The sequence below is a fragment of the Ailuropoda melanoleuca genome, chromosome 2 (assembly GCF_002007445.2).
Source record: "Ailuropoda melanoleuca isolate Jingjing chromosome 2, ASM200744v2, whole genome shotgun sequence".
In the NCBI taxonomy this organism is placed as follows: domain Eukaryota; kingdom Metazoa; phylum Chordata; class Mammalia; order Carnivora; family Ursidae; genus Ailuropoda; species Ailuropoda melanoleuca.
Window position 1 is genome coordinate 196,627,998 of NC_048219.1, and position 13,543 is coordinate 196,641,540.

The 13,543-nt window shown below is 48.9% G+C and overlaps 1 protein-coding gene across 2 annotated transcripts; it reads left to right on the plus strand.

Annotated features, from left to right (window-relative positions):
- The first annotated feature begins 1,138 nt into the window (after positions 1-1,138).
- LOC117801170 (selenocysteine lyase-like) lies at positions 1,139-10,709 on the plus strand. Of its 2 annotated transcripts, none has more exons than XM_034655498.1 (4): positions 1,139-1,327; positions 3,867-3,979; positions 8,422-8,522; positions 10,390-10,709. In XM_034655498.1, the coding sequence occupies exons 1-4, from the start codon at positions 1,239-1,241 to the stop codon at positions 10,555-10,557; spliced, it is 471 nt and encodes a 156-aa protein (XP_034511389.1). In that variant the 5' UTR covers positions 1,139-1,238; the 3' UTR covers positions 10,558-10,709. The 2 variants fall into 2 exon arrangements, with proteins under 2 accessions (XP_034511389.1, XP_034511388.1); XM_034655497.1 differs by having other exon boundaries at positions 3,864-3,979; positions 10,390-10,701.
- Positions 10,710-13,543: the final 2,834 nt, after the last annotated feature.

Below are 13,543 nucleotides of genomic sequence, written 5' to 3' on the forward strand. Positions count from 1 at the left end.
TAACCCTTGGTAGGTAGACACTTTCCACATGTCCTCTCAGCTGCACTTTACACTCTTATCTGTTCTCGGACGTTCTTTCCTAATTCCCTTTCCTTTCATCCTCTTTGGATTGTCCTTGAGCTCAGTGTATCTCTTCACTTCCTAAATTTTGGTGTGTCCTTGGGGCGCCTGGGTGGCTTGGTGGGTTAAGTGTGTATTCTTGGTTTTGGCTTAGGTCATGATCTCAGGGTTGTGGGATGGAGCCCCGACTTGGGCTCTGCGCTCAGCACGGGGTCTACTTGAGATTCTCTCTCTCCCTCTGCCCCTCATCTGCTCTCTCTCTCTCTCTCAAATATTTACAAAATTTTTTTGGTGTGCCCTTTGCTATGGCTACATTTGACAAGACATGAGCTCAGTTTGCAAGCAAGAATAAACAGAAATAAGGAACCCAGAAATGTAGAGACTTGCAGAGCTGGAAGAGACAACTTCTGGACCCCAACAGGAGATAAAACTGAGAAAGTCTTCGAAAAGCCCATTAAAATTCAACTTCTTGGCAAAGCATTCCCGAATTCAAATTCTGGTCCTTCACTACGGTGTGAACTTGGGCAAGATGCTGAATTTTCCCTCAATTTCCTCCTAACGGCGCCCACTTGATGTTCCCAAGATCAAGTCAGTGAGTAAGTGAACGTGCTCACAGCGGTGCACGTACTCGGGGCTCAGTTAAACTAGCGCGTGCACGGCTGCCTTCCATTGTGGTCGGCAGCGTGGAGCAGCGTCACACGTGCCCACCGCCCGGGGTCACACGGCGGCACGTGTCCACAGCTCCAGCCCGCTCCCCGCTCCGGCTCCTAGGGCTGCCCCAGCCCTTCCTCGGCTCTGGCTGCCGCACCCTTCCCGCCGACTGCGCGTCACCCACGCTCCGGACTCTGCAGAGCCGACCTTCCCGCGCTGCAACGACGCCGTGGCGGCTGCGGCGGACACGCTCGGGGTCCTGCTCGCGCAGGACCCCGCTCTCCACGCCGCAGCCCGCCTCCCCGCCTCCATGATTCGCCCCCTGGGACGCGCCCCCGTCACGTGACCGCACGCAGCCAATCGGCATCCCGCCGGGGCCGGCACTGCATTGGCCGGAGTGCAAAGCGCAGCCAATCCGCCTCGGGGAGGTGCACCGGGCGGGCCTCGCGCGGTCGGGCCTCGCGCGGTCTGTCGGTGGAGCGGGGCTGGCTGCTGGCGAGTCGGGGCTGAGCCGCGGCGGGGCCGGGATGGAGGCGGTGGCGGCGCCCGGCAGGGACGCGCGGGGGCGTGCGGCCAGTCATCCCCGCGGCCGCGGAGAGAAGAGCCCGCCGGACAGGTGTGCTCCGTGAGGGGGGAGGTGGCCGGCGCCCTCCTCCGGGACGCCCTCGGGGCCCCGTGAGGGGAGGGGTGCTGGTGCCCCGCCCGGGGAGGTCGGAGGCGGGGAGCGGGGAGGACGGTGGGGGTCCCGCCCGGAGGGGTCGCCAGCTGGCGGCACCGCAGGCCTGAGGGTCCGGCGCGGGGATGCGCTGCGGCTCGGGGGCGCGAGCCGGGACAAGCGGCGGGTGGGGGCGCGGCCTGGGCAGGGCTCCCGCGGAGGTGACGCCCGGAGGTCAGCGCACGAGTTCTAGGGAAGCGCGCCCGGGAAGGGGAACAGCCGCTGCACAGGCCGCGGGCGCAGAGCCGAGCCTGCGGACGTGGGCAGCAGGGGCCTGGCGGCGCCGCGGTCAGGGAGCAGAGCCACGGAGCTCACGGAGGACTTGGGCATGCCGTCTCGGGGCGGCTGGGTGCGGGACAGGAGAGGAAGCGGGGAAACGCTGGGAACGTGCTGTAACGCCGTGTGCCCGTGGCGCGGAGCAGGGGGGTACTGGGACAGAAGCTGCAGGGCTGGCTGACGCGTTGGTGTGGGGCAAGGAGGGCCTGAGCGGCGGGTAGAGTGGGGAGGAGGCCAGGGAGGCCTTCCAGGGCACAGGACTTCTCAGCCTGCTGCCAACTATGCATTTTCTTGTTGCTGAGACTTCGCTTACTCCTTTTCTGTACTCCTCTCTGCCTGAATGTGAGGAGTGTGTTGTCTTTAAAATTTGGGTCCAGGTCTAAACCTGACCATTTCTTTCCTTAGGGAGTCTACTTCGGTTGAACCTGAGCAAAAGTGGTGGGGGGGGCGGGGGGAAGCCCCCGAGGGAGACTTGAGTGGAGAGGAGAGTCACCATACCTTTTTATTATATTTTGGTTATGAACCTAACAGAGTTTAGCTTTCCTATCCAATATTGATAGCGTTTTAAGGAAGAAGCAAATAATAGAGCAAAGTTATCTATAAAATGTTAATCTGAAATTCAAGCCATTAATTTTCACTCTGCTGCAGTCGCTGAGCAGACACCAGTAGCTTGAGGAAATGTGGGGTACTTACAGGAAGTGAGAGCAAAATTAAGGACACATGCAGATTTAAGTCACAGCAGAACCAGGAGATACCCAATGCCAGAGTGGCTAATGGTGGCAGGTCAAACTTCCCAAAGCCTTAAACCCACCAAGTGACTTTGGACAGCTATAGAGAAGATGTTGCATTAAAACACCCTGTGGTTTTGGGGTGCCTGAGTGGCTCAGTCAGTGAAGCGTCTGTCTTTGGCTCATGTCATGATCCCAGGGTCCTGGGATCGAGTCCTGCATCGGGCTCCCTGCTCAATGGGGAGCCTCTTCTCCCTCTGCCTCTGTTTGCCACTCCCCCTGCTTGTGCTCTCTCTCTCTCAAATGAATAAATAAAATCTTTTTAAAAATTAATTAATTAATAAAACACTCTGGTTTAAAAAAAACTGTGTTTTAACAGTCGTGGTTGGTAATTGTATTTGAATGTTCATGTGGATCAGTTTAAACATTGTTACTGATTTTAAAATCAGGTCAGTTAATAGTATTAGACAGGATTACCTACTGTATATATATATGAAAGTTTCTGATATTGTTGAAAAGTTACACAGATAAATTTTAAAGAAGGCATCTTCCAGGAGCTGTGCTTTTCTGTGACACTTTGTTCTCTTGTAAATTCAGCCCCTGCTGTGCGCCAGCCCTTGTCCTCAGTACAAGTGACAGAGCAGTGAGGGAAACTGACAAAGCCTGTGAGCTTCTGGAGCTGACATGACTTTCCACTGAGGCCGACAGTAAACAGGGCCCAAGTCTAGTGTGTCACACGCTGAGGAGTACCATGGAGAGACAGAGGAAGGAGGAAAGGGACTGGTGGCTGTAATTTTATTTAGAGCTCCAGGGAGCTTCACAAGAAAGTCAAGATGGAACAAAGACCTAAGAAGAAAAGTGGGGTGGGGGCGTGGTCATGCTAGGCTCGGAAACTGGAAGTGGGAGGGGAGAAGTAGGCCTGCCCAGGGCCCCAGACAAAGTGGGCAGTGTTGGGAACAGTGGGTGCCCAGATCACCTGCGCCTTCTGCCAGCACAGAGATTACAAAGAAATAAAGAAAAACTACCAATGAATTAGCCCTCGGGAAGATGCAGCTTCCTGGGCGCTCATGCTTCCCCGCTTCCATATGGAGGAGAGGAGCAGATCTGTCCTTCAGAGCAGATGGGTAGGCTTCAAGGCTCAGGGGGCCATTGATCCTACCAAGGGGTGGAAAAAACTTTTGAAAATCTAAATGGATGGTCTAGCGATTATAAAGGAAACTAGAAAATACTCAATTATTGGAAATTATGCATACCTTTCCATAATTCGTGAAAATTTGGAGATGTCCACATGCAGTTTGTGGAAGGCTGCATGGGGTGTCTGCAGGGGAGCACCTGACCTTGATGGCATTTGCTCTGTTGAGCCGATAGAGTGCAACTGTGCTTCCGTACTCCATCACCTCGTCCTTAATAGGCACGTCTGTGTTTTCTTTCAGCAGGAAGGTTTACATGGACTATAATGCAACCACCCCCCTTGAGCCAGAAGTCATCCAGGCCATGACCGAGGCCATGAGGGAAGCCTGGGGAAATCCCAGCAGTCCTTACCCAGCAGGTAATCCTAGAAGGCGCTCACAGATCTGGAGATATGGGGGGCAGAGGCTCTCAGAGAAATTGTACACCACATGTGATCACTTGATTTTGAATAGACTTTCTGTTAACTGCAAACCTTAGGTGTAATTTTTGGTCGGTTGGTTTTCAGAGAAGTAGAAACTTGTACATTGAGCTTGTTGGTACCATAACTTTTCCTTTTTAACACACTCTCCCATCCCCCTCACCCAGATGAAAAAGATGTCTTTTTTTTTTTTAAGATTTTATTCACTTGACAGAGATAAAGACAGCCAGCGAGAGAGGGAACACAAGCAGGGGGAGTGGGAGAGGAAGAAGCAGGCTCATAGCGGAGGAGCCTGACGTGGGGCTCGATCCCATAATGCCGGGATCACGCCCTGAGCCGAAGGCAGATGCTGCGTAACCGCTGTGCCACCCAGGCACCCCGAAAAAGATGTCTTATTAAGAGCTATCTGTAATAACAGTACCCATTAAAACCCTTTCATGTATCTGTCTCAGGGGATCCTTAAAAAATTTGCAAAATCGATCTTTTAAATCATCAGGATTGCATATAATCCGGCCTTTTTTAAAAATGAAAATTACTTTAAAATTCTTTATTTTCATTTTAATAAAAAATATTCTTATTTCTCATTTATTCTTGTTTTAATGTAGATCATTAAATTGGCAGTTTTAAGAAAATAATTTGCTCCAAATCAGTAGTTTTATGTCACAGTTACATCAGGTTTTTCAGATGCTGAGCTGGTACAACCTTTTTTATTTCCTGCTTCTCAGAGATGATTAAGGTAAACTGTCTTAACTGTGGATGATGATGAACTAAAAGAGCTTTCAGACAGACCGTTGCCAAACCCTAGGATTTAGTAATAATTATATGCAACTTCACAGGCTTCCGCGGATTTTCGTATCTGTTTGTTTGGTATGAGCTTCACAACTTGATAACTAAAAGCTTTTTCAAAATCAGGTACTAGTCATTCATTAACCTCTTTGTTGGCTTATTGGGTATGTGTATTCTGGCTAATCTTCTGAACATTGCCTTGTATGTAATTTTTCCTCTAGTAAAATTGTCCTTTCTGATGCGTTAAACTTGAGAATATGGAGGACAATTAAATGCTAATAGAAAGCAGTTCTTATAAAGAAGTTTAGGAATAATCCTGAAGGAGAAATTCCCCTTCTTGACCTGATGAAACCTGTCAGTGGCTTTCTGGGGGCCCTGACAGCCTTCATTTCTTTAAGAACCTTAGCTAAAGTGTGCGTTGCGATCCACTTGTTGGTACTCACATAGATTTGGGGGGAAGCGGGAAGGAAAAGAAAAGAGAAAAGAAAGAAAATCACCTTTAAGATAGAATGGTTTACTTTTACAAATTTAATGATAATAATGATTTAATAATGATAATAATTCCTTTAGGAGAATTTATTTTAGGGAAAAATATTAAGGACATATAGGAAGAGTTTAGATTCCCAAGATGTTTATCACAGCCTTGCTTGTAATAGTAAAAAGCTGGAAATAACCTCCATGTCCATCAGTCAAGGATTGATCACACTGAGTATGCTGAAGCCCTAAGTGGAGTTGCGGGCCCTATCAGAGCCATGGTGTGGACTAGGTCAGTGACCCAGAAGCAGAGCAGCAGCATGTGGTTCAAGTGGGAAAGGCGTGTCATGAAACCCCATGTGCAGTGTGGTCTCTTTGTTTCTCATACCCACCCTTCAGGAAGAATTGTGTATGAGCAAGCGTGGAAATGGTACCGTTTTGCTGGGAGATGCAGAAAGCCCCACGTAGCAGTAGCTTCAGCACAAGGGCTTAAGCAGGTGGAAGGCTTCTGTATCCAATCTGTCGCACGTTCACATCACGCAGCCTCTGGAAGGCTTCACTATATACTTTCAAGAAAATGAATATGATGGTGTCTTAGTGTTATTACGGAACTAGATTTGACTTTTTGGACCCGTGAAAGTGCCTTGCCCCCACCCCAAGGGCTCCCCAGAAGACACTTTGAGAGCAGCTGATTTAACCAGTATTGGCTGAGTACTCACTACATGCCAAGCACTGTTCCGGTGAGGGATAAGGCACAGGGTACGAAGTACATTGGCTCTTCAGGGCATTACTTTGGCCACTTCCTGGAGAGTGGACCACGATGGGGTCAGTGGAGTTGGGCATCTACTAGGAGAATATTTCAGCAGCGGCCTTGACTCAGCTGGGCTGGGCAATGCAGAGGTGGGGCAAGATTCCCGGTATTTTTGACAGCAGAGCCTACAGGATTTGCTGATGGGTTAGATAACAGGTTATGAGAAAAGCAATAGCCAAAGCTTTTGGCCCCAGGCCCCGGAAGGACGGAGTCGCTCTTTATTTACTGAGCTAAGAAAGGCTGAGAGGAACAAGTTTGGGGGAGAAATCATGTATTTAGCTTGGCGCAGGGGTAGTTTCAGATGCCAGTTGGACACCCGGGTGGAACGAGTAGAGTCTGGAGCACGGCGCTGGTTATTCAGTCTTGAGTTGCTGAGGGAGGAGGGTCCGAGGACCTGGCCCCACACGAGGACCTGGCCCCACACGGGGCCACCCGCCCTCTGGATTTGGAGCCCCGCCCAGCAAGGGATGCAGAGGAGGAGGGAGTGGTCCTGGGGGAGCTGCTGGCCGGGGAGGAGGCGGGGACCTGGATTTGGCACGCGGGGACCTTGGTCAGAGTAGGTTTGGGAGGCCAGGGGCCAGAATACCTGAGTGCCAGTGAGTTCAAGAGGGAATGGAAAATGGTGGAGATGGGAAAGGAGAAATGGGCCATTGCTGGGGGGGGGGGGGGGGTAGAGGGGCTCTGGTGTGAGAACGGCCGAGTGAAGGAGGGTTGCTTTCATGGATCCCGGGAGCCACACACGCCCCTTACTGTCCGTCTTGCATCCTGAAAAGCAGGAGTTCTGAGACTTCTCTTAAGTCAGTTGCAATTACCAACCACCCTTTACATTTAGTTACACTAGCAACTTCAAACATTCCGAAAGTTTAAGAGTAAGAAAATAGACACCCATGTGTCTCCTACCTAGACCCAACAGTGTTGCCATATTACCTTGATCTCTTTCTTTCTAAATTTACTGCTTTTTCATGAGCCCTGGAGAATGAGTTGCAGGCAGCGTGATACTTCCCCGTCACGGGGAAGCACCTGTGTGTGTGTAAAAGAAGGGACTTTCTCCCATCACAGTGCCATGGGTAAACCTCAGAACATGACAGGAAGGTCTTGCTCTGTATTCAGGCCATATTCCAATTTCCTCAATTGAGGATATTACTTGTTAAAAAGATTAAAACTGAATTAGCAGCTTGGGGTGGGGAGAAAACCATTGCTAGCAAATATCTCATAAAAATATAAATTGTAAGTAAAGGATAAGAGCAACCACAAGGTCATTTCTGGCAATTCTCTGACCTGTGCAAAGTGGACATGATTCCGGATTCTGAGTGTCCAACAGCTTGTGTTCCCAGGACGCGTTGGTTTGCACGCTCTGTGTCAGGGTGCGGGAGGAACACGGCAGTATAGACCCCTTCCCCTCCGACAGCTTTAGTGAGGTGCGATTCACATACACTGAGCTGCAGAGTGCAAGTGTACAGTTTGATGACTTTTCTTTCTTACAAGTAGGGCTGAATAGTCCACAGACTTTGGAGACTGTTGATCTATAGACCAACGAAGAATGGCCACTGACATCGTCACAGTTCCCATCCTGGCGCCTTCCTTTCTCTGCCACATACAGTTTGGTCCCTTCTTTTGTGCCAGCCAGTGGAACTGGCTCACAGCTGGGGTGCATGGCCCCCGTGTGACAGCAGATCTGTCGCTGAGGCAAGGACCTCTCTCGTGCGCCCGGGGGACCTGCACTGTGAGGTGCTGCATTGGACCTTGTGTTGAGGAGTCATGAGCATTCTTTTTGCTTATTTTTGTTGTTTTGCAGCGTGATCTTAAGCAAATTATTTCATCCCTTCACCCTCCTGTCTTGATGAATGGGGAGCAAGGCAGATGGCCACAGCTTCCCCTCTCCTGTAGCATCCGGTAAGAGGAAGCCCACGTCTTCGGGGATTTTAGGGTTCCCACGCGTCCCCCCGTATTTGTTTCCACCTCTTACTAAGTCTCAGTAGGTGTCACTGAGTTGCTCCTATCTTGCTCCTGCCCCTCGACCAGCTTATTTTTAGGTTGTGGCCTATTGTATTCATGTTAATGGGACATGGGTTGTCTTAGAGTTGCCCACTTAGAGTTGTTCCTTCATGTCTGGTTCTTTTATTTTTTAAGATTTTATTTTTAAGTCATCTCTACACCCATTGTGGGGCTCGAACTCACCACCCAGAGATCAAGAGTCACACGTTCCACTAACTGAGCCAGCCAGGCGCCCCATGTCTGGTTGTTCTTTTAAACGTGTGTTTTTTGGGCTTAGTGAAGCAACGTTAATGAGTTTCCATTTTGGTCTCTCAAGGTAGGAAGGCCAAGGACATTATTGACACAGCTCGGGAGAACATTGCGAAGATGATAGGTGGGAGACCTCAGGACATAATCTTCACTTCTGGGGGCACTGAGGTAAGTTTCTAAACAGGCTCACAGTCTTTTAACTGTAAGTTATATGAAAAAAATAGAACACGGTTCCCTCTTGGTATTTTTTTTTTTTTAAGAGTAATTCTTGGTCTTGGTCTTGTTGTTTTGCCAATTAGCTTCATATAATTAGCCAGCATTTATCCTAAAAGTAAATTCCAGGCGGCTGATAGGATATTCGGACCATAATGTGTAAATTAACTTGCATTATTTCAACAGAGAGTTTCCCCTTCATTTTGCCCTAGAATTATCCATTTAAATCCCTACTAAATTGTTTGCCTTATTAAGAGTTTGAGGTTTGACCCATTCCAGATGTACTTTTAGATTGATAGAAATTCTCAAAGGCAGTGGGATGGCATCAGGGCTTCTACTCAATTAGTAATACTGTCTCCCTTTCTGGGAAGGAGGGTGTGACTGCCACCCACAGGTGATGTGACTGTCCATATGGAGAACCCAAGAGAATCTGCAGCTAGATTATTAGAGTTAATAAGAAAATTTAGTAGTTAATTAGATATAAAAATCAATTGTGTTTTTAATGTACCAGCAACAAGCAGGCGTGTTGTCAAACATTGATCTCTATGCTCCAGAGCCAAAGTGTCATGCGAAGACAGAGTTTGGGGATAAAGAGAAACGATAGTTTATTACTTTGCCAGGCAGAGGAGGCTGCAGCAGGCTAATGCGTCAGAACTGCAGACCCGCCCCAGGCAAAAGGCTGAGGGGTTTCATAGGAAAATACAGGATCCGGGCAGCGTCGATAGGAGTCCGGTACGTTGTACCAGCCCTGTTGGTCATGTCTCCATGGTGGTCTCATGACCAGTGTCGGCACTGGCCATCTGAGTCTCATACTAAGTATCGATACTGAGTTCCTGGAATAAAGGATCCTACAGAAAAGCAGTGAAGGGGTGGGGGTGGCTTTAAGAATGAGAAGGAGAAAAATGTGTTCCGTTTAAAGTCAGACCTTGCTGGAGCATTAGTGTGTCCCTCTTCATTGCCAACCGTCCCTGCATTTCTCTAGCCGTTTTGGGTTTTTACCAGAGCACGAAAAATATCAAATACTTAGGAAATAAATCTAACAAAAAAGAATTTGTAAGACTTTTTTAATAGACCCCACCCCACCAGGAAAGTAATAGAAATATTAGTGTATACTGCCTTCTAAGAAGTTCTGAATAAATGGAGAATTCACCTGCTCCCAGATTGGAAGACCCAGTGTCATAAACGCACCAGTTCTTCCCAGTTGATCTGTAGATTCAATGCAACCTCAGTCAAAATCCTGACACTTTTTTGGTGGAATCTCACAAGCTAATTTTCATGGAAATACCAAAGGCCAAGAACTATCAAGACCTTTGAGAGATTAAGAACACAGTGAAATGACTTGCTCCACTAGATATCCAGCCTTTTGTAAAGCTTACTAATTAAGCCAGGTGGTCTTCGGGCAGGGACAGACGGTAGACCAGAAACAACACTGTGCATGTATGGGTACTTGTCACATGACTGGGGTAGCCGGGTATCCTGGTTTGCTCAGGACAGTCCCAAGATACGCCCGTTGTCCTGACATAATTTTAATAATGCGCTCTTATTCTTAAGTTTTTCTGGCTCAGATGCTAGATTATATGATCACCATATATGACTGAGATAGCGTAAGAGCAGGAAGAGAGGATGGTCTCCAGTAAACGGTGCTGGGACAGCTCTGCATTCGCAAAGAAAAAGGAAATTGGATTTCCACTTCACAACATAAAATAATCATAACTTCAGGTGTAACAAATAGCTAGTTACGAGAAGTAAAATTTGGAAAGACTCAGGTGACAGGTTTATATCTTTGTGATGATTAAGAGCAATGAACTTCTGTATGATGCAGAAAGCACTAACCGTAAAGGAGAAGGCTGACAAATCGTACCACCACCACCACCACCAAACAGACTGTACTTCATCAAACAGTCCTATGAAGAAGACAAAGGACAAGCTAGACAGTGGGGGAAGACATTTGCAACATATAACTGACAAAAGTCTAGCATCTGGGACATAAAGGCAGGTAACCCAACAGAAATATGGGCAAGAAACTTGAGTATGTGCTTCACAAAGAAGAAGCCCAGTTTCTACATGTGAAAATATTTGGCCTCGTCATCAGAGTGAAAAACCTTGAAACACGTCTGCACGCCCATCAGATTGATAAAAATTAAGAATTGCAATGGTAGTAAGTAGACGAAGGCCATAGAGCAGTAAGCACTCATAGACGGCAGAGCATAGCCTGGAATGCCGTCTAGGAAAGAGGTTGGCATTATCTGGTGGAGTTGAAGACGTACGCACTCTGTCAGCCAGCAGTTTCACTCGCGGGGCGCAGCCTAGACAAGTGAGACGCATGCACACCAGGGCCAGGTGAAGCCTGTTCACGACAGCCAGAAAGTGGGAGCAGCCCAGGTGTCTCTCAAAATTAGCATGGACCAATGTTAATACGTTGTGTTGCACTCCTGTAGCAGGACGTCACATGGCCACCTGCAGCAGTGTGCACGGATCTTGAGATGCCAAATGAATGAAGTCAGTCAAAGGGTCTGTTGAGCCCGGTCTGGCTGAGCGACGGGTCAGGGAGCTGCCACCACACCCCTGGGCCCTGTGACAACACTGAGACCAGACTCTCGGTGGCCCACAATGCACTACCTCAGGCCCAGCTGCCCGGTCGGGCCATCCTGGTCTCATCTGGTGCCAAGGAGGTTCGTGGCCTGCGAGCACGTGGTACATTTTCAGATGTGACCTAGTGGTTCCCACAGAGGCCGCTGTGCTCCCGTTGTGGCCCAGGGCAGCCATTTCCAGGTTTCAGCAGACACGCAGCACGTGGGAGGGGCTTGGGTATCTCCATCCTGTTCACAGTCATTGGGTCATCTTTTACACTGCTCCACGGTGGCCTTAAATGGGATTGTGGGGACTCTCCAGCCATGTGGTGCCCCGATGGAACCTGTGTGGATAGAGTGGCTGCGTGGCTGTGTGGGGCACCAGCGGTGTGACCTGGGGTCTCTAAAGAAGCATCCGCTGCTTGGAGAAACCCATCTGAGTCGTCCATCCCCGATCCGATGTGTCGCCCATCCGTGAGCCAGAGCGGGGCGGACTCCGCGCGCCACCAGGTGGACACTGTCTTAAGTCCTCTGCGCACAGGATGGCAGCATGTGGGCACCTCAGCACAGCGCAAGTGCCGCCCCCCGCCAGTTGGGGGACCTCCAGATGCTCCAAGGGATTGGGTCTTTCCTGAGAAAAGTTTGTTCAGCTCTACTCATGTGAAGTCGAAAAGACAGTGTTGTTAGAGGTGCTTGCACAGGAAGTCAGAGTGTCCAGAAAAGCAGGNCCCCAAGGGAAAGTATTTTTATCATAAAGATAAAGGACTGTACCATAGCGTTCCACTTGACTAGGAAGGAAGCTTCCTATGGATTTTCCTGTTTGACTACAAGAGTTTTTCTCTTTCTGGTCTTACCTAGATGCACTACTTTCACTAAAAAAAAGAGATGAGGTCTGACTTTATTTCAGCTCTTTTTCCTTTTAATCTCTGGTACCTTTTTTTTTTTTCTCTTTCTTACTTTTCTGTACTTACAGGGAAGGGCAACACATTATTCTTAGTTGCTGTTGCATTTGACCTCCTGTTAAATTACACAGATTTTGGGGCACCTGGGTGGCTCAGTCGGATAAGCGTCTGCCTTCGGCTCAAGTCATGATCCCAGGGTCCCGGGATTGAGCCCCACATCAGGCTCCCCACTCAGCGGGGAGTCTGCTTCTCCCCCTCCTGTTCAGTGGTTCTTCGTTTATTCACCAAGTTGTGCAGCCATCACCATAATCAGTTATAGAACATCTCGTCACCCCCCAAAACCCTGTACCCATCCACTGTAATTCTCCATTTGCCTCACCCCCAGACAACCACTAATCCATGTGCTGTCTCTAAAGATTGCCCTATTTCATAGGACCTTTGTATGAATGGAATCATAGAATATGTGGTCTTTTTGACTGATTTCTTTCAGTTAGCATGTTTTCAAGGTTCATTCATGATGTACCAATACCTAATTTCTTTTTGTGGATTTATAATATTCCGTTTTATGTGAATTCCAATTTATATAAATAATACATTATTTATCCATTCATCTGTTGAGGAACATTTGATGACCATTTGGCATTATGAATAATGCCGTTATGAACCTTTGTGTGCCAGTTCTTGTGTGGACGCATGTTTTCATTTCTCTTGGGCTTGTACACCTAGGAGAGGAATAGCTGGGTCACATAGTGACTCTGTGTTTAACCTTTGGAGGTGACCTTTGTATTCTGCAGTAGCTGCACCCTTTTGTGTTTCGGCCAGCAGGGCACGAGGGTTCCTATTTCTCTGTATCCTCAACGTCATTTGCGATTGTCTGTATCTTTTATCATAGCTGTGCAGGGGGCGCGCAGTGGTATCTCGTGGTTTTGACTTGCATTTCCCTGACGGCTGGTGATGTTGAGCACCCTTTCATGAGCTTAATAAAAAGAAGAGTATTCCTTTTTTTAAAAAAGTATTTTATTTATTTATTTGAGAGAGAGAGTGCGCGTGAGCAGGGGGAGGGGCAGAGGGAGAGGGAGAAGCAGGCTCCCCGCTGAGCAGGGAGCCCGACGCAGGGCTCCGTCCCAAGACCCCGGTATCATGACCTGACCCAAAGACAGACGCGTCACCGACTGAGCCACATAGGTGCGCCAAGTCGAGTAATCCTGGCTAGAGCAGCCTTTCTTTTGCTTTCCTTGGAGTCTCGTAGTGGATACATGAGCTCTGCCCTTCTCTTTCTGGCCCCTACCCTGTCCCTGGAGCCCGCCCAGGCCTGCCAGTCCTCTCTTGGGCATGTGGTGCTCTTTCTCAGTCATAGCCAGTGCTTTGGCCACCCACCTGCAGGGTATGTAGTGGGGGAGCGAGGTCGTCACACCCAGCCCTGCCTGCTTCAGCAGGCTGCCCTCTTCACCCTCCACGCTGTGCACTCTGCACTTGGATGACCACTAGATCCTTTCATGGTTTT

Excerpts from the sequence above, each read along its gene's own strand:
- LOC117801170 (XM_034655497.1), top strand. The coding sequence starts at position 1,239 with ATGGAGGCGGTGGCGGCGCCCGGCAGGGACGCGCGGGGGCGTGCGGCC. Across the intron at positions 1,328-3,863 it reads GAGAAGAGCCCGCCGGACAG|CAGGAAGGTTTACATGGACT; the intron begins GTGTGCTCCGTG and ends GTTTTCTTTCAG. Across the intron at positions 8,523-10,389 it reads TCACTTCTGGGGGCACTGAG|AAAGCACTAACCGTAAAGGA; the intron begins GTAAGTTTCTAA and ends TGTATGATGCAG.